Below are 24,711 nucleotides of genomic sequence, written 5' to 3'. Positions count from 1 at the left end.
ATGTACACTGTGTTTAGATTGAACTTGATATAGTAGGTCAGTTTTCCAAGATCTACTTGTAGTTCCTGTACATTTTTACAATAAGGTAATTTCTGAATGGCCTTTAAATGCTTAGTCAAGGGACAAGCAACATGGTCATCTGTGAGATGGCCCAAATATTCTACTTTTGTATTGAAAAAGGAACATTTCTGCAGATTACACTTGGGTCCTGCATAAGTTGAAACTTGAAAACGAGATTCTAAATGTTTGCTATGCTTTTCCAGCCTTTGTCCAGACACAATGTTGTCATCCACATAATTGAGTATTGCCCTTAATCATAATGTCCTCTTGAAAATCCTTTGCATTTTCCAGTATGCCATTGAACAAATGTCCGTATTTCACACAGTTGATGAGTGTTGGCGTGGAAACCTTGCCTATCAATAGGAAGCACATTGTTTTGAATATGTAAACCAAACAAATCAAATGTATCCTTGCCAAAAATATTGGTACTAAAGTGTGATTCAACTACTGTGAATGACACCAATGTAGCTGTATTTCTTTATTTTGCTTGCAAAGTGTACATCCTGGGAACAGAGATAATTTTGCTGTTGTAGGCTGTGAATTGCAGATGTGATTTATGTAGCTGAGGGTGTCCCAGCTGCTTGTAAGTAGTTTGATTGATCAGTGGATTGAAGCATCAATATCTGACTGAAATGGCATAGAGGGATTGCAAATCTGTAAGGAAATGAACAGAGTGTGGTTTGTCCTCAGAATGTAACTGTCATTTTTTTAGTTTCAGAGGACTGTCTTTGCCTGATTTGTGATTGATAGAGCTTGTAGCTGTTCCACTGTTAGAGAAGAACTGAGTGGAATGAGCCAGATTTTTTTAACTGTGCATGCCATGTTGTGATTTTTGCACTTTCATTCACAGTTTGTGTGTGCGTTACAAGGAGGAGCGGGTACAGGTTCATCATGAGATGTCATATTTATTTCTATATTCTCACTTCAGAATTTGTGGAGAACAGAATTTACTTTGAATATGTATTGCAGTCATATTTGCTGTGTGTGTCCTGATTCATATCAATGTCAGTATTGCGCGTGGTTGAAGGATCAGTCGTGCATTTACACAAGACTGGTGTGCTTGAGTTAGCAGTGAACTCGGCGACTGCTGTCAACATGTGTCATGCTGGACTGGGGCCTCTGAGAATTATCTGCGGCCAACATTGCAACAACAGACGTGTTCAAGTCTAGGTCCGCAAAGCCTTCTACTTCTAAGCTTCGATTACTTTGAGAACATCATTGAGAACAGGATTGTGATGGTTTAGAATCTCAGACCATATTCTATTGTCATCAAGGTTATGGATAACAGCATCATGAAGCACTTTATTTTGAATAGAAGCTCCACAAGTGCAGCTGAATTTACAGTTCCTAGTCATGCCCTTGAGATCAGCAGTCCATTCTCTTATTATGATGATATATATGAAAAAAAATTGAAATGAGCAACAGCAGCTACATGAACCTGAGCTTCAAAAATTTTGTACAATTTCCTAACAATGTCTTCATAGGTTATGGTTTGGGGCTGTAACTGAGGGAACATCTTTCTACATAAATGTAAAATATGTACTCCTAGCCATGAAAACAAGAATGAATGTCATTAGTCACCTGACTTTTGTAGGCAGCAAAGTGTTGTTCTAACTGCATCCAGTATTCCATCCATACCTTTTACCTTGCATTAAAAGAGCGAAATTGTGGAGATAGCTCCTGGCCACTGGCATTCTGTGCTTCTGTCGTAGTTTGTTGCTGGGTTTGTTGGCTTCCTCCAGTTTGGTAATACTTGCTAGCAACAATTGGTTTGTTGGCTGTGAAACTAGGTAAATGCAGTGAGTGGTTGCTCTCCATAAGTTGCCACTCTATACACAAATTAAATATTATATAATAATTCTATAAAAGAAAATGCAATTGTGTTTCACTGTACCAACTACTGCCATGGAATCACAGCAAACCAGCCTCCACACCAGGAATGTCTTTTGTGTCCATAACTTAGGAGGTAGCTTAACAGACCAGATATCTATGAAAAGGATGAAATATTAATACATTCATTTACAATATATACAATTTAAAACATGAGAAACACACAACTTTGGTAATGCTATGAGTCCTTCATTGGTGCTGTAATATTCCAGTTTCTGAATCATCCTTTACACAGTCTGCATCACTTGCTTGCAGTTACAAGATACAGTCACTGGATAACTGTTAAGATTAGTAGAATTGTGCTGTACCTCAGTATTCTCGCTGCAAGTCATCCGAGATCTGGGAGTGGAACTCAGTGTTCGGTGCCTTGAAAAGATTTATTGACGAAACAATTGAACAGGGTTAAAAGTGAATTCGAGGTCATCTGGTGGCATTCATGGTGCTACCCATCAGAGATGGTGAACACTGGAGAGAGCAGGACCCACAGAGACAAATTTTAAATGTATCATATCCCATGAACATGAGAGCGGCATGTCACGTGCGGTCGATGGAGATGCTGTCGATACCACAGTGTTGATCAACTGGTGTTGTTGACTATGGGCAACCACTATGAAGCACAATTCCTAGAGTGACAGTGCATAAGTGATTTAAGCTGGTAATAACCCTTTGAGATGTGGTGAGAGACAGAACAGTATAGATAAGCCACATGGTCCCATTCATGACTGGAGATGCAAGACACTTGCTCATCATTCTTGTACTATGCTTTGATTGGTTTTGTGTGGTTAGCCCCTTTTTCTACCAATCTTTATTTTTCATTTTAGGGGTGATACTCCAATGAATAGTGAGTCTGTTCTCCTCTTTGACACTCTGACTCAAGGGGATGACTATTGGAGAGATGTCACCTGTTGCATGCAGAGCTGTGGGCCCACTCACGTGCTGCCACAATTATTTCTTTCACCTTTTTTATTATTATTGACACAGTTGATGTACACCAAATTTATAGCCTTGTCACTTTTAACTAAGTAAAATCTTCCAGATAGACGGCATTCTTTACTCTGTAGCAGTCTCTGCCCCTAATCAGGTTGGTGGTGGGTCAGATGTGGCTGGCGTTCCTGTTGCCACAGACAAGTCCTGCGAGGCCCCTACCTGCTCTGCTGTATGTTACAGCCTGATTCATATACTTTTATTTCTTATTAAGTTATTTCTCAGTTCTCGCTTCAGTCTATACTGATTTTGATTACTTGATTTTACCACTCCAACATACTTTCATAATTTGATCATTTTTCTGGCCTATGTCACTAACTCCAGATGAACTACATGTTGACCAAGGGCCAGATGACTTCCATGTTTAGTTCCTTAACTCCCTATCATCCAACTTACATGGCACACACTACTGAATTACAAGATGTGTTGCTTAAGTAAGTACCATTTTGAAGTAAAAATAAACCAAATAGACTTTTCAACAAGTGTGCATGTTGTACTTGTATTTCAGAATGGTACTTACTTTAAAAAAATGTGCCTCGTACACTGAAAATGTGAGGTTTACTTTTCTCTTCATTACACTGGTTTTACACAGATTTATGCTAGTCATCAAAGTGTAAAGAAAGAGCTCACTGATCAAAAATCACAAACTATACAGGTAATGAGGATAGTGAAAAATTCTTTTGGGCACTCTATATATAACATATTTATGTGTAACGTATATGCAGTATAATGGAATCTATCTTGGTGTTTAATGAAGATTGCTCCCACATGCTGGAGAGTGTATTTGGTCATTCTACAATATTTCATTAAATACATGTGCTATATAATATTATGTCCTCTGAATCTGCGAGGGTGTGCTGAAATGTAATGCCTTCAAATTTCTTATTCTGTTCTCAATATTGATTGAAGTATTGCTTGTCATGCATATTACTAAGTTGACTTTCCTGCAATCCTCTGCCACTAGGAAGCTCCGAATTGTAGCATGTAACATGGTGGTATGTAACATTACTATGTAGCTACATGAGGAACAACATGCTGTAATCAGTTTTCAAATTCGAAGAATTGGTCCACTTATGGAGTACCATCTCCTTCAGCATGACAATGTCAGAACACACAAGTGCTGTAATATTTGTAGCAATCAGATACTTTGCATTCACTGTCATCAGTTGTCCTCCAAACAGTCTCGACTTGGCCCCATCTGATTTTCATCTGTTTCCAAAAATTTAAAAACATCTTTGAGGGCTTCACTTTGACTGTGAAGAAGCTGTGGAAGCAGAAGTGAAATTATGACTCCATCAACAAAGTGAGACATTCTCCAGTGAGAGCATCAATAAAGTGGTCTCTCATTCAAAGAAATTTGTTCTTCACCAACATGCCCATGTTGACAAATAAATATGTAAACATGAAGAATAAAGACGTAGATTTCTAGTAAAGTTAATTTTATTTAACAAGATGTAAGATTTTTCACATAAAAAATTCAGACACATTACCTTTCAGCATGCCCTATCTATTTTTCCTACATTCTGTTTTGTCATTGAATATTTGAGATATACACTGAGAACCCAAAACATTACAAACACTGCCAACAGTGACATCAGGTGGCACTTGATGGTGCTGTGCGCACATGATGCGGTAACAAAAGCATGTAACTGGAGCAGACACAGATGGGGGATAAGTCTAGAGAAGATATAGGCTGGAAGTGGGGAAATCTGTTGAGATAAGTGATTTTGACAGAAGGCAGATTATTATTGCGTAGAGCCTGTGAATGAGTATCTCAAAAACAGCCAAGCTGGTCGAGTGTTCATGTGCTACTGTCTCGAGCATCTACAAAAAGATGCAGAAGAACAGTGAAACTATCACTAGGTGCTGAATGAATGGTTCGATATCCACAACTGTTCACAGAATGTGGGGTTTGAAAGCTTGTCTGCCATATGAAGTAGGATAGATGGTGATCTGTGGCATCTCTGCTAAAAGAGCACAGTGCTGGTGCATGCACAAGTGTTTTGGAGCACACCAATCATCACACATTGTTGAACATGGAGCTCAGCAGCAGATCGCCGTACATGTTAACGTGTTGACCCACAGACATTGTCAGTTACTATTGCAGTGGACACGGGACTATTGGAATTCGACCATCAATCGATGGAAACATGTCGGCTCTTCAGATGAATCACAGTTTTGCTACCCTACATCAATGATCGTCTCCACAAACGCTGCCATCGAGGTGAATGGCGGCTTGAAACATGCAGCATGCCATGAATACAGGCTGGTGGGAACAGTATTATGGGAACAGTATTATGATATGAGAGACATTATCCTGCACTTGTGTGGGACATCTGGTAATAATCGAAGACATGTTGTCAGCTGCAAACCATCTGAATCCCTTCATTCTTGATGTCTTCCCTGGCAGTGATGTCACCTTTGCAGTATAACTGCCCATTTCTTGAAGCCAGAACTCTGCTACAGTGGTTTAGGAGCATTATTCCTCCATAAAATTACCATCAAACTGCTGAGAATCAGCAGCAGGGATGAAACACATTATTAAGGAGATTGTTATAATGTTTTTGCTTGTGTGTGTGTGTTTGTGTGTGTGTGTGTGTGTGTGTGTGTGTGTGTGTGTGTGTGTCCTGTATATATGGGCACCAATTGTGACAAATGACATGTGGCATTTATTGAGGCCTACATCGATGTATTTTAGTTTATTCCCAATTTTCGCTGAATTTGATATGCAGCAGTTAAGGCTGTTTTATGAAAGATTCCCAGGACAATAGGGTGTCCTACAAGTGTAGAAATTTATTATATGAAACATCCAGTTCAGTCATGTGATACTTCATTTTCATGACACATCTCAGTTAGTGACTAAACATTTTCTGGTATTCTATGTTATGTTCTACATACACACAAAGTTTATTGACAGTTCCCTGCAAACATGTATTTAAAACAAGTGTATATTACTGTGGAGCAGACTAAAACCAGATCTGCGCTAACATGCCCTTCTTATGGCATAACATTTATGTAGGAACTCTTAATGAACTCTCTGTAATTATATTCACGGAACACCTGAAGACGATGAGCCAGTAATCACAATTAATCATTAAATGAGTGTCACAAAAATGAAGCTGTTAATTCATTAATACACAATTAACTCAGATATTTAAGTGTAGTGGTTTTACATTGAAGTATGTGTGTTTTTTCATTTCAGTATTCACTGGATTGCTCCAGAGTATTTTACAAATGTTGAAATGGCAAGATCATCTGTTCCTGCTGATGTCTGGGCATTCAGTACAACACTCTGGCAGATTTTTGCTTATGGAGAGCATCCTCCAGAATCAAGCAATGTTGACATGATTAAGAAGGTAACCCAGTGTATTTATGTTATTCAGTAAAATTTTATCTCTCCAAAATGAAAGTTTCACAATGCAGTGGAATGTACACTGTAATTTATCTTCCTAAAAACTTGATTGCTCTTGCCTTGTAACATTGACCAACGTGCCATTACTGTAAACTGCTGAATGCAAGGGGAAACTACAGCTGATATTTTTCCGGAGGACATGGGGGTAATCAAAATGGCATTCTCTTGGATAAAATACAAGAGCTGGACAAAAATATGAAAACATCAAAAACCCAACCCATTATCATACCTAATACGGTTTAGTAAATCCATTGGCACTCAAAACACTTCCTGTCATCTCAGAATGGATAAATACTGGTCCTGTATTGTTTTCAAGGGACTCTTTTACCATTCTTCCTGCAAAATAGTGGCAAGTTCAGGTAATGATGGAAGTGGATTGTGATCACAGACACTTCTCTCCAAAGTAGACCACAAAGGCTCACTAACATTGAGATCTGGTGACTGGTAGATATGGGAGATGTAACAATTCAGGCTCATGCTCACAAAATGAGTCCTGGATGATGTGAGCTATGTAAATAGGGACCCTGTCATCTTACAACACATCGCCATTGGGTAACAAACATTGTACCATGGGATGGACCTGATCACACAGAAGAGTAACATATTCCTTGGAAATAATGTGTCTTTGCATAGTAACTGTGGGGCCCAAGGAATATCACATTATGATTAGCCATATCATCTCTAAACTTGACTATCTTTCACTCCTGAGATGTAGCCTTGGTCAGAAATTAGAAATAGTGTGAAATGAGACTCATCTGACCAATGACTTTCTTCCATTGCTCCTTAGTCCAAGTTTTATGGCTTTGGCACCATGTTTTCCCTGCTTCAGCAGCTCCCTTTACTGTGTCTTGTTCCTGACAGGGTTTTTAAGTGCGAAACTCAGTTCTGCAGTGACTTTCACAGGGAGTTGTCCACTTTTTACATCACAATCCTCTTTGATGATCATCTGCTATGATCATGAAACACACACTTTTGTCTGTCTTGTGACTAGCAGATGAAGTTTTTCCACTTTTCCTGCATGCAGTATAAATCTTTGTTATGGTGCCTCTTGAAACACCAAATACTTCGACTCCCTTGGTTACAGAAGCACCCACTATATGAGCACCAACAATTTGCCCACATTTGAATCCACTTAGCTTCCACATAATGTGCTCACAACTAAGCAGAACACTGTTCTGGCCATGACTGACTGTTCCAATGTGATGAGAACATTGCACAGGTGGTGTCTGTTGTCAAATACAACAGTGCAACATACAGGCTTGGCTGGAATCATTATTTATGTTCAGGCATGTATTTCTTGTGGTGTTTGCATATTTTTGTCCAAAATCTGTTATTGCCTTTTCGGATCTCTCGTGGGGCTACTCAGAAGGATATTGTCACCAGAAAAAACAAAATGCTTCTAAGGGTCAGAGTGCGGAATGGTAGATCCTTAATCAGATAGGGAATCTATAGGCTTTAAAAATGGGAAAAGATAGGTTGAAGTTAAATGTAGTGGGACTTAGTGAAGTGTGATGGAATGAAGAACAGGACTTTTGTTCAGGTGTGTATAGGGTTATAAATACAAAATTAAATAGGGATAATAGAATGGAAGATATAAAAATCAACAAGAAAATAGGAAAATAGATAAACTCCTATGAGCAGTATAGGGAACATTTTATCATACCCAAGATAGTCATGAAGTCCACAATCAAGTTTGTACGACAACTAGCTCCACAGATGATGAAGAGACTAAAAGCATTTATTTAAAAAAAATAAAATGTTAGGATAGTAATAAATGTGATTGTGATGATGGGCTGGAATTCAGTAGCAGGAAAAGGAAGAGAAGGAAAAACAAAAAACAGCGGGAGAACATGGCCTGAAAGGGGGGGGGGGGTATGGAAGGGGAAATTACAGATTATCTAAAAAACTGGAGGTTGTTGAAAGTTTCAACAGGGACATTAGCCAATATGAACTGAAACAGAGGGAAAGAATACGATAGCATACAAATGAATAGTTTTGAAAGATGAAATAGTGAAGATAGTAGAAGGTAAAATTGGCAAAAAGCCCCTTTACAAATCCTTGGATAACACGCGAGACAGTGAATGTGATTGATAAAAGGGGGAAAAAATGTAAAATTGCAACAAATGAAGCAGACAAAAGAGAATAGCCATGAAGTGTAAAATAACTAAGCAGAAGTGGCTAGATGAAGAATGTAAAGTTATTGAAGCTTACATAACAATGGGAAAGATAGATGCCACCTTTAGGAAAATTAAACAGGCTTCTGGAAAAAAAAAAAAAAAAACAGGGGATGCAACTATATGAATATCAAGAGCTCAGCAAAGATGGCAATACTGAAATGTTCCAGGATGTATAGAAGAGCTACACAAGGGAAATGAGCTTCAAGATGAAGTAGATGAGATGAGAGATATGGTACTGCAAGAAGAATACTAAAAGATCTAAGTCTTCCCTTGAATTATTGAGTTTGATGGGACAGTCAATCACATTAAAACTATTTCACATGGTGTGCAAGAAATATGAGACAGGCAAAATACCCTCAGTCTTCAGAAACAATGTAATAACTACATTACCAAAGATAGTATTTGATCAAAGATGTTCAATATTGCTGAACTGTCACTTTAATAAGTCATGGTTAGAAAATACTGATTTTTTTCCCCCCAAACAGAAAAATTGAAAAACTAATAGAAGCCAACCTTGGGAGAGGATAATTTTGGGTTCTCAAAAAATGTAATAACATGCTTGACAGTAGTGACCCTGTGACTTATCTTAGTAGAAGATTGGTTGAACAAGGCAAACCTAAGTTTATAGCATTTGTTGATTTAAGGAAGGGTTTTGAAAATGTTGACTGGAACACGAACTTAAGGCAAGTAGCAGGGTTGAGAGGGGGATGAGACAGGGTTGCAACCTGTCCTTGATATTATTCAGTCCGTGCATTGAGCAAACAATAAAAGAAACCAAGAAGGAATCTGAAAATGGAATTTAAGTTCCGGTAGTAGAAATTAAAGATTAGATTATATTAGATTAGTACTTTTTCCATAGATCATGAATACGACACTTAGTAATGATGTGGAACGTGTCAGGTTAATAAAAGGAGTCTATACAAGATATTACATTACACAAAATATTACATGACACTTAGTATTTTTAATAATTTTTTTTTTTTTGGGTTTGCAGAAATTACACACTTACTATGTCCAAAAATTCATCTAATGAGTAGAAGGAGTTGCCATTAAGAAATTCTTTTAATTAATTAAATGTTATATGGCTATCGGTCAGACTTTTGATGCTATTAGGTAAGTGACCAAAGACTTTTATGGTAGCATAACTTACCCCCTTCTGAGCCAAAGATAGATTTAACCTTGAGTAGTGAGGATCATCCTTTCTCCTAGTGTTGTAGCCATGTACACTGCTATTACTTTTGAATTCATTCGGATTGTTAATAACAAATTATATATATATTGAATTAATAGAGGGAAACATTCCACATGGGAAAAATATATCTAAAAACAAAGATGATGTGACTTACCAAAAGAAAGCGCTGGCACGTCGATAGACACACAAACAGACACTTACATACACACAAAATTCAAGCTTTCGCAACAAACTGTTGCCTCATCAGGAAAGAGGGAAGGAGAGGGAAAGATGAAAGGAAGTGGGTTTTAAGGGAGAGGGTATGGAGTCATTCCAATCCCGGGAGCGGAAAGACTTACCTTAGGGGGAAAAAAGGACGGGTATACACTCGCACACACACACATATCCATCCACACATATAAAGACACAAGCAGACATATTTAAAGACAAAGAGTTTGGGCAGAGATGTCAGTCGAGGCGGAAGTGCAGAGGCAAAGATGATGTTGAATGACAGGTGAGGTGTGAGTGGCGGCAACTTGAAATTAGCGGAGATTGAGGCCTGGTGGGTAACGGGAAGAGAGGATATATTGAAGAGCAAGTTCCCATCTCCGGAGTTCGGATAGGTTGGTGTTGGTGGGAAGTATCCAGATAACCCGGATGGTGTAACACTGTGCCAAGATGTGTTGGCCGTGCACCAAGGCATGTTTAGCCACAGGGTGATCCTCATTACCAACAAACACTGTCTGCCTGTGTCCATTCATGCGAATGGACAGTTTGTTGCTGGTCATTCCCACATAGAATGCATCACGGTGTAGGCAGGTCAGTTGGTAAATCACGTGGGTGCTTTCACATGTGGCTCTGCCTTTGATCGTGTACATCTTCCGGGTTACAGGACTGGAGTAGGTGGTGGTAGGAGGGTGCATGGGACAGGTTTTACACCGGGGGCGGTTACAAGGATAGGAGCCAGAGGGTAGAGAAGGTGGTTTGGGGATTTCATAGGGATGAACTAACAGGTTACGAAGGTTAGGTGGACGGCGGAAAGACACTCTTGGTGGAGTGGGGAGGATTTCATGAAGGATGGATCTCATTTCAGGGCAGGATTTGAGGAAGTCGTATCCCTGCTGGAGAGCCACATTCAGAGTCTGGTCCAGTCCCGGAAAGTATCCTGTCACAAGTGGGGCACTTTTGTGGTTCTTCTGTGGGGGATTCTGGGTTTGAGGGGATGAGGAAGTGGCTCTGGTTATTTGCTTCTGTACCAGGTCGGAAGGGTAGTTGCGGGATGCGAAAGCTGTTGTCAGGTTGTTGGTGTAATGGTTCAGGGATTTCGGACTGGAGCAGATTCGTTTGCCACGAAGACCTAGGCTGTAGGGAAGGGACCGTTTGATGTGGAATGGGTGGCAGCTGTCATAATGGAGGTACTGTTGCTTGTTGGTGGGTTTGATGTGGACGGACGTGTGAAGCTGGCCATTGGACAGGTGGAGGTCAACGTCAAGAAAAGTGGCATGGGATTTGGAGTAGGACCAGGTGAATCTGATGGAACCAAAGGAGTTGAGGTTGGAGAGGAAATTCTGGAGTTCTTCTTCACTGTGAGTCCAGATCATGAAGATGTCATCAATAAATCTGTACCAAACTTTGGGTTGGCAGGCCTGGGTAACCAAGAAGGCTTCCTCTAAGCGACCCATGAATAGGTTGGCGTACGAGGGGGCCATCCTGGTACCCATGGCTGTTCCCTTTAATTGTTGGTATGTCTGGCCTTCAAAAGTGAGGAAGTTGTGGGTCAGGATGAAGCTGGCTAAGGTGATGAGGAAAGAGGTTTTAGGTAGGGTGGCAGGGTGGCAGGTGATCGGCGTGAAAGGAAATGCTCCATCGCAGCGAGGCCCTGGACGTGCGGAATATTTGTGTATAAGGAAGTGGCATTACAAGGATGGTTTCCGGGGGTAAGAGATTGGGTAAGGATTCCAGGCGTTCGAGAAAGTGGTTGGTGTCTTTGATGAAGGATGGGAGACTGCATGTAATGGGTTGAAGGTGTTGATCTACGTAGGCAGAGATATGTTCTGTGGGGGCTTGGTAACCAGCTACAATGGGGCAGCCGGGATGATTGGGTTTGTGGATTTTAGGAAGAAGGTAGAAGGTAGGGGTGCGGGGTGTCGGTGGGGTCAGGAAGTTGATGGAGTCAGGTGAAAGGTTTTGCAGGGGGCCTAAGGTTCTGAGGATTCCTTGAAGCTCCGCCTGGACATCGGGAATGGGGTTACCTTGGCAAACTTTGTATGTGGTGTTGTCTGAAAGCTGACGCAGTCCCTCAGCCACATACTCCCGACGATCAAGTATCACGGTCGTGGAGCCCTTGTCCGCCGGAAGAATGACGATGGATCGGTCAGCCTTCAGATCACGGATAGCCTGCGCTTCAGCAGTTGTGATGTTGGGAGTAGGATTAAGGTTTTTTAAGAAGGATTGAGACGCAAGGCTGGAAGTCAGAAATTTTTGGAAGGTTTGGAGAGGGTGATTTTGAGGAAGAGGAGGCGGGTCCCGCTGCGACGGAGGACGGAACTGTTCCAGGCAGGGTTCAATTTGGATGGTGTCTTGGGGAGTTGGATCATTAGGAGTAGGATTAGGATCATTTTTCTTCGTGGCAAAGTGATGTTTCCAGCAGAGAGTACGAGTGTAGGACAGTAAATCTTTGACGAGGGCTGTTTGGTTGAATCTGGGAGTGGGGCTGAAGGTGAGGCCTTTGGATAGTACAGAGGTTTTGGATTGGGCCTATGTAGAATTTGGAAAGTTAAGAGAGAGGCGTTGTGAGTCCTTTGATGATTTAGTTTGTTTGGGCTACCCAGCAAAAATATGGTTCTGGATTTAAATCCTTGTTCAGAACTGTAGTTTGAAAATTTTAAATCAGACATGGATGGTCATTTTATGTGGTGGTGTATTTATTAACCTCACTTTGGGATAAGAATTTTGCACTTATATGCATCATTTGCAATCAGTATCAAATAAAACAAATAATTGCACCCATGGCAGGAATGTAGTTAGGAATACGAGGGATAGTCATAATGTTTTACTGACCACCTTAAAAAAAATTGTGTAATTAATTTTTTGCTGTTTGCAATGACATTTATTCAGTTTTAGTATATGCTGACTCCCCGTACAATGCCACTAGAGGAGCCAAATGAAAATGTACTCTACCCATCTCCAGTTTATCAGTGGGCTGCACCATTTTGATCTGGCTTTTCTAGCAGCGTGCTATGGTACTTTGACGTGGTAATTCAATATGTACCCAAGCTGTAGAAATGTAAGCGTACATAAACAAAAATATAATACATACTTTTTATGTGTTCATTAAAACTTTGACTGTCCCTCACATATTTCGATCACTTTTATTTTCACAGAGTTTATCTTATTTTGGAGCACATTGAAAAATTCATTCTGAAGCAATCAATATGGTTCTATCTCACACTGTGATTAAAATGAAGACAGTAATATGCAGATTGTTTTAATAATTATCTCATGAGTCTTTGTAATTTCCTTCAGGCAAACAGAACATTGGCAGTTGGACTTTTATTTGGGTGCTATAAAGCATTTTGTTACCAGGTGACACCTACAGTGTATTGGTATGAGGATTCCTGGCACTATGCTCTCAGGATAGCAGCATTTCTGGGTGGTTGCAGGTGCAATATGACACTTCTTTTTAAATTTAACTGTTGGTTGATTGGGAGCTTGAAGTTCTGAACTAAATCCATGATCTTTTTTTTATATGTCTTCAACTTGTCTGTCTGTTAGTCTAGGTATGATCATACATCAGTGCAAACACAGTATGTAGTTCATAAAGTTAACTGTAGAATATGAACTGCAAAAAATTACTATATTATGCAGTAGTGGAGTAATTTTCAATGTCTTTTATGTGACAACCAGTGGCTTTGTGGGAACTGTAATTGCTTATTAATCAAACACACATTTTTCAGCAAATAACTAACTGGGTTTGCTAGTCTGTGTTTGTTGTCAATAAATAAAGGCTTAAATATCATCATATTACAGTTTGTAATTAAATTTCATTGCCAAGTTGATCACAGTCCATTGCCAAAGTAGATAATTTTTTACAAATCCGTAATTTGGCTTCATTCCTGAATTTATGAGTACAGCAGCTGTGCACACATATTGCTGTATGCAGTCCAGAAAAAACTAAGTCCAACAGGTCTTCACTGTATGGTGACGTATATGCAATTTCTGTCATCCCTGTGACCAAAAAGATTTTTCTTCACTGTGTTCCAGAAGCAACTCCATTCTACTATGCTATTGATAATGTCTTAGTGCACTCATTTCTTTAGTGATTGCAACTCCCATTGGTCCTGTACCAGCCGCTATAGTAATTTCTGATGCCAGTTACTGTAAATTACATGAAATTCACAAACTTATAGATTAATTTTTTTAAAGGCATGTGGAGCATTTTGCATAAATTGTTGTTGTTGTTGTTGTGGTCTTCAGTCCTGCGACTGGTTTGATGCAGCTCTCCATGCTGCTCTATCCTGTGCAAGCTTCTTCATCTCCCAGTACCTACTGCAACCTACATCCTTCTGAATCTGTTTAGTGTATTCATCTCTTGGTCTCCCTCTATGATTTTTACCCTCCACGCTGCCCTCCAGTACTAAATTGGTGATCCCTTGATGCCTCAGAACATGTCATACCAACCGATCCCTTCTTCTAGTTAAGCTGTGCCACAAACTCCTCTTCTCCCCAATTCTGTTCAATAACTCATCATTAGTTATGTGATCTACCCATCTAATCTTCAGCATTCTTCTGTAGCACCACATTTCAAAAGCTTCTATTCTCTTCTTGTCTAAACTATTTATGGTCCATGTTTCACTTCCATACATGGCTACACTCCATACAAATACTTTCAGAAACGACTTCCTGACACTTAAATCAATACTCGATGTTAACAAATTTCTCTTCTTCAGAAACACTTTCCTTGCCATTGCCAGTCTACATTTTATATCCTCTTTACTTCGACCATCATCAGTTATTTTGCTCCACAAATAGGAAAACTCCTTTACGACTTTGTCTCATTCCCTATTGCATAAATTATGACATCTATTTTACTAAACAGCTAACCTTGTTCATGGCACCATACCCAGTTGCAGGCCTCCTATTTAACAGTTTCCTGGGGAAACAAAAATTTGATTTTAAGTATTTCATGTAATTATTGAACAAATTTAAAGAACTATAAGCTTATGTTAGAGGTTTAATACAGTAAGACAAGTATTACAGTTAGCAGTTTGTATATGTTTTGAGACAGTGCAACTTGCCACATGCCAGTACCCAGCTATATTCATCCAGTATTTGAAAATGAGACTACCTAGTGACCTACAACACCCTTTTACACACAGTTTCAAAGCCTTACAAACATTTTTCATGCTGACACCACACACAAAATGGTGAAATGAAAAAAAAGTTAATCACTGAACTGCATTTTGCTGTTCATGCAGTAAAACTGCTGCATCAGGCATGACATTTTAATTTATTACTTCTTTACTACTAATTCTATTTACAACAAATTTTGAAGACAGCGTTCAAATATGCCATTTAATGTCCTTGCAAAATTATTTCATTGTACAACACACAGTTCAGGAAGTATGATGTATAAACTTTGAGATCCTTGGAAAATTAACTTTTTCTGAGTGCAAATTACTCGCACTGTACTCATCTAGTGTTTAATAATGAGAACATTTAGTGACATCCGATGAAACATAAATATAATTCCACAACTGTTCCAAATTTTTTTCTCACTTGCATGCTTATCAGAAATGTAACATAAGAGGTCTGTTAGAAAAGCATCCGACCGTTGGCTGGGAAAAAAAGTGGCTTACCTGGACCATTGGACACCTAATCACCCTCAGAGTAGTTCCTTGGCACTTCACACACATCTCCCAGTGGTACTGCCATTGTTGAAAGCATGCCTAAAAAGCCTCTTTCAGAATGGAGTTTAGCTTGGCTCTTGTTATTCCCATAATGTCCTCTCTTGTGTGAAATCGCACTCCTTTCAAGGGCCTCTTGAATTTGGGAGCAGCCAGAAGTCACAGGGCTGCATCAGGAGAGTAAGGAGCTTGTTGAAGCGCAGGAATCTGGATTTTTGTCAAAAATCAAGTCTGAATCAAGCACGAGAAATGTTCTGGAGCATTGTCGTGATGGAGTCGCAAATTTCCTGTTAACTAAAAGTCCGGTCCCTTGCACCACACAGCATCACATAGGTGATGGAGGACGTTCCTGTTGTCCTCTTTGGTGACTGTTTGATCCCGTGGTGCATACTCATGGTGTTCCACTCTGCAGGAGTCAAAGAAAGCAGTCAGCATCAATTTGATGTTGCTGCATACTTGGCACAAGATCATTGGTCTTATTGACAAGGAATGCTTCCACTGTGATTACCGGGTTTGGTTTCCAGGTCATACCTGTACACCCAGAAACTGTCACCATTCATTATGGTGTTCATGAAATCGGGGTCACTCTTGAGTCCAGCATGTCCTAGAAGACTTCAGCATGAAGTTGCTTTTGCTCTGCCATCAGCAGCTTAGGCACAAATTTCACCAACACTCTCTCCATGGCCAAATCTTTGGTCAAAATAAAATGTGCCAGAAAAGTGCTGATGCGCACCTCTTCTGCAATGTCTGTGATAGTCACACAACAGTTCCGCATCACCACAGTGTTCATGTTGGCAATGACCAGTCATTTCATCATGTTGGTGGCTGACCAGAGTCGGGCTTGCTCTCCACCAATGGGGAGCTGTCTTTGTACTGGTTGTACCATTCCTTAATCAGTGTGATGCCCAGAGCAAAATTTGATGCAGTAGCTTTGCTCCAGTCATTCCATCATTTCCCTTGAAATGGAAAACCAACATGAGCACAGCACACACTACCTCACTGTACTGCTGCTTGCCAGCAACTAACGCTATCGACAAGCAGGAAAAAATTCACAAATGTGCAGGAAGGTTCGAGGTCAGCTATTGCAGGTTCACTAGATTCAAATACATCAAGTGTTTGCAAATAATAATAATAATAATAATAATAATAATAATACCAAGGAGACTCATTAAGTCCTTTCTGCTTCTGCCTTGCTCTGAACCCACTATCCAACATGCTAAATAATACAAATTATGGATACATTATATATAAAAACAAAGATGAGGTGACTTACCAAACGAAAGTGCTGGCAGGTCGATAGACACACAAACAAATACAAACATACACACAAAATTCAAGCTTTCGCAACAAACTGTTGCCTCATCAGGAAAGAGGGAAGGAGAGGGAAAGATGAAAGGAAGTGGGTTTTAAGGGAGAGGGTACGGAGTCATTCCAATCCCGGGAGCGGAAAGACTTACCTTAGGGGGAAAAAAGGACGGGTATACACTCGCGCACACACACACATATCCATCCACACATATAAAGACACAAGCAGACGTATTTAAAGACAAAGAGTTTGGGCAGAGATGTCAGTCGAGGCGGAAGTGCAGAGGCAAAGATGATGCTTGTGTCTGTATGTGTGGATGGATATGTGCGTGTGTGCGAGTGTATACCTGTCCTTTTTTCCCCCTAAGGTAAGTCTTTCCGCTCCCGGGATTGGAATGACTCCTTACCTTCTCCCTTAAAACCCACTTCCTTTCGTCTTCCCCTCTCCTTCCCTCTTTCCTGATGTGGCAACAGTTTGTTGCGAAAGCTTGAATTTTGTGTTTGTTTGTGTGTCTATCGACCTGCCAGCGCTTTCGTTCAGTAAGTCACCTCATCTTTGTTTTTATATATAATTTTTCCCACGTGGAATGTTTCCTTCTATTATATTGAAATTATGGATACAATATTACTGGAACATACCCACACAAAATCACACATTTTCTATACATGGATGATCTAAAACTACTGGCAGCAACAAATCAACAACTCAACCAATTACTAAAGATAACAGAAGTATTCAGCAATGATATAAATATGGCTTTTGGAACAGACAAATGTAAGAAAAATAGCATAGTCAAGGGAAAACACACTAAACAGGAAGATTACATATTGGATAACCACAACGACTGCATAGAAGCGATGGAAAAAACAGATGCCTATAAATATCTAGGATACAGACAAAAAATTGGAATAGATAATACAAATATTAAAGAAGAACTAAAAGAAAAATATAGACAAAGACTAACAAAAATACTTATGCTATACCAATATTGACCTACTCATTTGGAGTAGTGAAATGGAGTAACACAGACCTAGAAGCACTCAATACACTTACACGATCACAATGCCACAAATATAGAATACATCACATACATTCAGCAACTGAAAGGTTCACATTAAGCAGAAAGGAAGGAGGAAGGGGATTTATCGACATAAAAAACCTACATTATGGACAGGTAGACAATTTAAGAAAATTCTTTCTAGAACGAGCAGAAACTAGCAAAATACACAAAGCAATCACTGATATAAATACATCGTCTACACCACTGCAGTTTCATAACCACTTCTACAACCCTCTAGATCACATAACATCAACAGATATGAAGAAAGTAAATTGGAAAAAGAAAACACTACATGGCAAGCACCCGTATCGTCTAACACAGCCACACATCGATCAAGACGCATCCAACACATGGCTAAGAAAAGGCGATATATACAGTGAGACGGAAGGATTCATTATTGCAATACAGGATCAAACAATAAACACCAGATATTACAGCAAGCATATTATTAAAGATCCCAATACCACAACAGATAAATGCAGACTTTGCAAACAACAAATAGAAACAGTAGATCACATCACAAGCGGGTGTACAATACTAGCAAATACAGAATACCCCAGAAGACATGACAATGTAGCAAAAATAATACATCAACAGCTTTCCTTACAACATAAACTTATAAAACAACACGTTCCCACATACAAGTATGCACCACAAAATGTACTGGAGAATGGCGAGTACAAATTATACTGGAACAGAACCATTATAACAGATAAAACAACACCACATAACAAACCTGACATCATACTCACCAATAAAAAGAAGAAATTAACACAACTAATCGAAATATCCATACCCAATACAACAAATATACAAAAGAAAACAGGAGAAAAAATTGAAAAATACATCCAACTCGCTGAGGAAGTCAAGGACATGTGGCATCAGGATAAAGTTGACATTATACCAATTATACTGTCAACTACAGGAGTCATACCACACAATATCCACCAGTACATCAGTGCAATACAGCTACATCCAAACTCATATATATACAACTACAGAAATCCGATACATGTTCAATTACCCAAAAGTTCCTAAATGCAATATAACATATACCGTACAGTTAAAAGGAAGTCACGTTTGATCAAGGTCCGCGTCACTTTCCATTTTTGACCAGACATAACATCTGGGAAAAGAAAGAAATAATAATAATAATAATGTAAGGTGTTGGAGACTTTTTAACAAACCTCGTATTAACTCGTTTCTAATGTAATCAGGAGTTTGAAGCTTTTTTTATAAATGGGAGATTGATTATGTAGAAAATGAAGGGTTTAATAATAGTTACCAAAATTCTTATTCATAGAATGATATATTTAATAGTTACATGTTTACACAGCTTGTATCAGTTGACCTGAACTTCTACGAAAGTGATCTTAAAATTACATATAACACGTGATTTTAGATTTAATCTTCATTGTATTTCAGCTGTTGTTAGCAATCTTTTTTTATCACGCCTTTTGCCATTAAAAAAAAAATACATTAGCATAATAAGAGTTAACACTGACATAAATGCACATATTCATGAGGATATGGAAATTAGAAGATGGAATAATATTAGGAAAAAATGGACTTCGTAACTGTTTCCTGTGATGTGTTGTTATTTCTTAGTTAAAAAAAAAAAAGTGATTATCATTACTATTGAATTGGAATGCTTTTTTTAAAGCTGATAGCTAAATAAACATGTTTCTTTTTTCTCCTTTGTCACCACTAGAAATCTTTTTTATTAATGTCATTAACTAATTCTTGTCCTGTCATCCTCGTTTGCATGCAGTATTATGCTGATAATTACTACTGTAGGACTTTGTGGCCACAAATAAATGAAACAGCTTTTTCTTGCCACATGTGGTTTGCGTTTATTGTTTGCAATGAATCTTCATTGTCTTGAAATATATGTGTATTTGTATTTAAAATATTTCATTTTACGTTTTGGAAGTTGCATACTGAGGTTCATTTTATGCTAATGTTATATACCACTTTTCACACTGTAAGTGTACTGTAAAGTTAGCTTTAGAAAGAGTTCATTGCTACTCAAGAAACAGTCAGACCAGCAAGACACATACTTGAACTGGAGTAGGTCTTTGTTTGCTCATTGCTACTCAAGAAACAGTCAGACCAGCAAGACACATACTTGAACTGGAGTAGGTCTTTGTTTGCTCATTCCTTGCTTATGCTGGCACCCTGCACTCAGGCCCTTTGAAAGCATGTAGCATCTTAAATCTCATTGCTGATCTTCTCTGCTAAATCTTCCCTGCTAATTTATAGATTGAGCAGCCCTTGTCATGTTTCACAATTTCCTAATTTAGACACCACACACAGAACATAAATCATGCAAACTAAGAACACCAACATTTTCTTCTAAGTCACAGCACTCTGATAATAAAGTTCTACATTGCTTCGGAATCTTTCATGGTGAAGTTCTTGGATAAAGTGGTTCTTGTTAACTTTTTATGTCACTTTCAGATAAGGTCTCAAACTTCCAGTGACAGCCTCATTATCATCATGGGCCTATGGTTCTGCAAAATATGCTCTGGGTGTGACCTTATATTGAATTATTTGTTAGCAGCTTTCACAACTATCACATTACTGTCTTTTCTCACACCAAAACAAATTATTTAATGAAAAAGTTTTAAAAATAACACATTTTTGAAATGAACTAAAAAGTTTAAAATCATTTCTCGTAGCCCCATACAGATTCCTAACCCCATACAGATAACACTGGAAATTTTGGATTGTGAAGTTTTAATAGCTGTGGCAAGACTTGTAAAATTTAAAATGGAAAACATGGGGCACAGGCAATAGATAACCAGCGGAAATATGCTCCTGCTGGAGCTCAAAAAGGCAAATATGCTTCTGATTAAAAGGCTAAGACTGAAAAGTAGTGTATCAGCTGCCTCATTCTACGTTATTCAGTGCTTTTAAAAATTTTTCCAAAACTTGTAGCTTCTTTTTAACATGCAACTCATCTCTCACACCCACACCCAACTGTAACTAGCTCATACCCACTAGTCCATCACTGTAAGTCACTCATACTCATCCACTCTCACATGCCCTTTCTGACTCACTCATTCAGTCCAACTCATTGTCAGAATCTCTTTGGAGCTTACGAACTTCACTGTCTCCTGTCTCTCAGCTACAGTCTCTCTTAGTCTGTCCTGCTCTTACTCTCTTCTCTTGTTGTCACTGTCTCCTTTGTGCTCTCTCTTACTGCTATTATGTCATTCATTCCTCCCTACTGCTGCTATCACTTTTCACTGTCACTATCTCTTTCTTTCTGATTGCTACTGTCATAGATTCTGTCTTTCATTATCACTGGCTCTCACCCACTTACAGTTTCGCCTTCTATTTATTCCTTTCCGATTGGCACTTGTGATGTTCACCTGCTTTATTTCCTCATTAATTGTCTTCCGTGCTGAGGTACTGCATTGCTACACTGGCTGAAAAATTGAGTGTGGAAGTACAACACTGACTACTTTAAATTCTGTAGCCAACAGGTGCCCTTTTGCGTTTCACAGTTTTTTACTTTCACTGTTCACAACCCCCCAATACTACAGTTATATGTCCAGTGCACTACAGTTTAACTTTTGATAAGCCTCATTAATAGGTTGCAGGCAAATATCCAGATACTGCTGCAATAGTTTACTGTTGAACATGTACAAGCACTAAAAGCCCAACCACAGGGTTCACAGTTCTTGTAGAATAATAAGGTATGCATGGAACAGACACTGTCATTGTTTTAACACATGGCCTAATTGTGTTACACTTATTTCACAGATGCATTGTTGTTGATCTGACTAATCCAGGTTCCTGGTGTGAAACTCAGCCATGGGCTGACTGTCTCAGGACCAAAAATCGGGCCCTTATATATCCTCACAATAATAGGTGCTGAAACTGCACATTGTTTGAAGTTTAATTTACAGAAATTACAATTAAAACTTAACCCATTAAATTAACTGAATACATTGAAATCTTGTGTGTTTTTAACAGTTTCTTTTACTACAAGAGTTAGGCCGAATTATTTGTTTAAATCATGAAATTAACAAATATCATTATGCGAACAACACTTGTGACAAAACTGTTAATTTCTTTGGAATTAATTAAGGGCTGGCTTGGCTAACATGTTTTTGAATAGAGTCAAATAGATCCTTTAGGAATACTATTAGTTGTTGCTCCAAATGCTTATAATTAGTACAGAATTAAATTTGTTTATATGTCAACAATAGAATTTAAGTTACAAAATAATTACTGATTTCACTTTATAACAAAAGATACTAACTAGGAATAGTTGAAATAAATTAGAAAATCAATTACATACATAAAACTAAGCACAAAATTAGATCTGCTGTTATATTCTTTAAAACTGAGGACCAACCTTTCTCTTTTATGAAAATGTAAATTATACTCACGTATGTTCATGGTAATTATACTCACGTATGTTCATGGTAATTAGTTCAAAAATGTAAAAATGAACTTTAAGGGGGCAGATGGCAAAACAAGAGGGGGAAGTAAAAATATTCCAGCTTGCTTTGTCACACACTGTCTCCATTCTTTCTTAGCACTATTCTGTCCCTGTCGAATCTGTTCCAGTGCCACTGGGCCCCTATCTTTCTCTCACACTGCCGTTGGCTCCTCCGTTCTTTCTACACCACAACCACTGTCTACTATCTTCCAGCATTTATTACTTTTCTCTCTTTTTCCCACTGCTGCTGTGTCCTCCTCTCTTAACATAAAAAAGCACAAAGATGTTTGTACGCCAACATTCTTGGGAAAGTTCTTAAAGGTGCTGGGGAAGCTACAGTGAGGGAGCTTGTACCCCACTTTTCAATCAGTCTTTTGAACAGAAGCATATTCACCTTTTTTGTGCTCCAACAGGAGAATTTTTTACTGGTTCCCTTCTTAACCCTTCTACTGCAGGCCATGTCATCATATGAAAAAAAAAGGTCAGTAAAATTTTGGTAGTGTACTTTTGTGAAATTGAAATATGTGAAACTAATTTTACACTACAGACTGCATTTTGTGTGCACAAAAATTTTCAAGAGCTTCAGTAGTACAACATGCAGTTTCCAGAATCCTTCTTATAATAATGCAAATACTTGATGCCATATTTCTCCATTCTGTGCCACTTTATAAACTATGTTTCTGCGCCATCTGGTGTGCCCGAGCGTTTCTAGGTGCTTCAGTCTGGAACTGTGCAACCGCTACAGTCACAGGTTCGAATCCCGCCTCGGGCATGGATGTGTGTAATGTCCTTAGGATAGTTAGTTTTAAGTAGTTCTAAGTTCTAGGGGACTGATGACCTCAGATGTTAAGTCCCATAGTGCTCAGAGCCATTTGAACCATTTATGTTTCTGCCTCACATGAGATTTTCTGTGTACAGGCAGTGTAACTTTGAAACTCTGGATTTCAGAAATGGATAAAGATATCGAGAAAGTTTTCAAGTTTGTTCAAGGTCAGGAGCTTGGGAATATATTTTAAAAATTCGGCTATTTGCTGTGCATAGTCATCCTGAAATCTGCGGCTTGGTTTTGGAATCGAGAAACCATGCTTTTGGGATGTTTCTCAATAATGGATAAAGATTTTTCAAAACAGAAAGATGAGACTCCTCGATCAATGAGATATCCACTGCTGATAGCGAAAAAGTGGTGAAAAATGCTTTTTTCAGATTTTCTCACACACCACCCTTGGATAAATGGTGCCTTCATAAGCCCCTTAAATCATACTGTAGACCACTTCTGATGCAAAAAGAACTAACCAATTTTCTCCATTTGCCTAATCTGTAGGAAGTGTGTAACATTCAAACTTTAGCCCTGTCCTGTAGGATAGTTACAGTATAGATGATCCATCTGCTGGATATGAAAATGGTTCTTACTGCAAGGGCTATCCAAACACTGGAGCCTACCTTACTACCACCAATAGAACCCAAGGTATGAGCCCTGGAAAAAAAAAAAAATCACGTTTTTATGTGTAGTGTGTTGCAACATATTGGTTCTGCAAGCTGTTACTTAGTTACATGTTCTATAGATCCTTTGAACGATTCTTTATCGAAATGATGTGGAATGAGTTAGTTTACAGGGTATGCGTACATGATTAGTGTTAACATTAATGAACACATTGTCATTTTATTCCTACTCGTGCAACTACACTTAAAAAAAACCAGGGTTTTTTTCCTGGCTTCCAGTTTTTAAGAAGAAATTCCAGTTGACGGAATGAGTTTTCCAGGAGAAATAATTCTAAATTAGATTTAAAACTTTCTTCGCTACCTGTCGGACATTTTGTTACTGAGCAGATGATCAAAAATCTTTATAACTACATATTGAACTTTTCTCTGAGCCACTGACAGCTTTAACAATGGGTAATAAAGGTCATTTTTCACTCTAGTTTTGTAGGTATGTACAGCAGTGTTTTTCTTAAATTGTGATTGATTACTTATGACAAATTTCATGAGAGCAAATATATATTGTGATGGTGCAGTTACAATGCCTAGCCCCTGGAAGAGGTACCTATGTGACATCCGTGGGTGAACACCATACATTTTTCTTACTGCTCAGTTTTGTGTTCTCAATACTTTCTCTGTAAGTGATGAGTTACCCCAGAAAATTATTCTGTACAACATTATTGAGTGGAAATGTGCAAAATATATCAGGAGGTTGATATGCTTGTTTCCAATATTAGCAGTAATATGAAGAGCAGAAGCTGCTGAACTTGATTGATTGAGAAGCTCAGTAATATGCTTCTTCCAGTTCAAATT

The 24,711-nt window shown here is 38.7% G+C and overlaps 1 protein-coding gene across 1 annotated transcript in view; it reads left to right on the top strand.

Moving 5' to 3' along the window:
• The window catches only part of LOC126482111 (tyrosine-protein kinase hopscotch), a 190,481-nt gene that overhangs the window by 72,911 nt on the left and 92,859 nt on the right, over positions 1-24,711 (top strand). Inside the window, exon 9 of the mRNA XM_050106087.1 lies at positions 6,137-6,290. Coding sequence (XP_049962044.1) covers positions 6,137-6,290 — 154 coding nt within the window. The remainder of the gene's footprint in view (positions 1-6,136; positions 6,291-24,711) is intronic.

This window comes from Schistocerca serialis, chromosome 5, assembly GCF_023864345.2.
Source record: "Schistocerca serialis cubense isolate TAMUIC-IGC-003099 chromosome 5, iqSchSeri2.2, whole genome shotgun sequence".
NCBI lineage: Eukaryota > Metazoa > Arthropoda > Insecta > Orthoptera > Acrididae > Schistocerca > Schistocerca serialis.
Note: the sequence above shows the minus strand (reverse complement) of the source record. Positions and strands in the feature narration are given on the sequence as shown.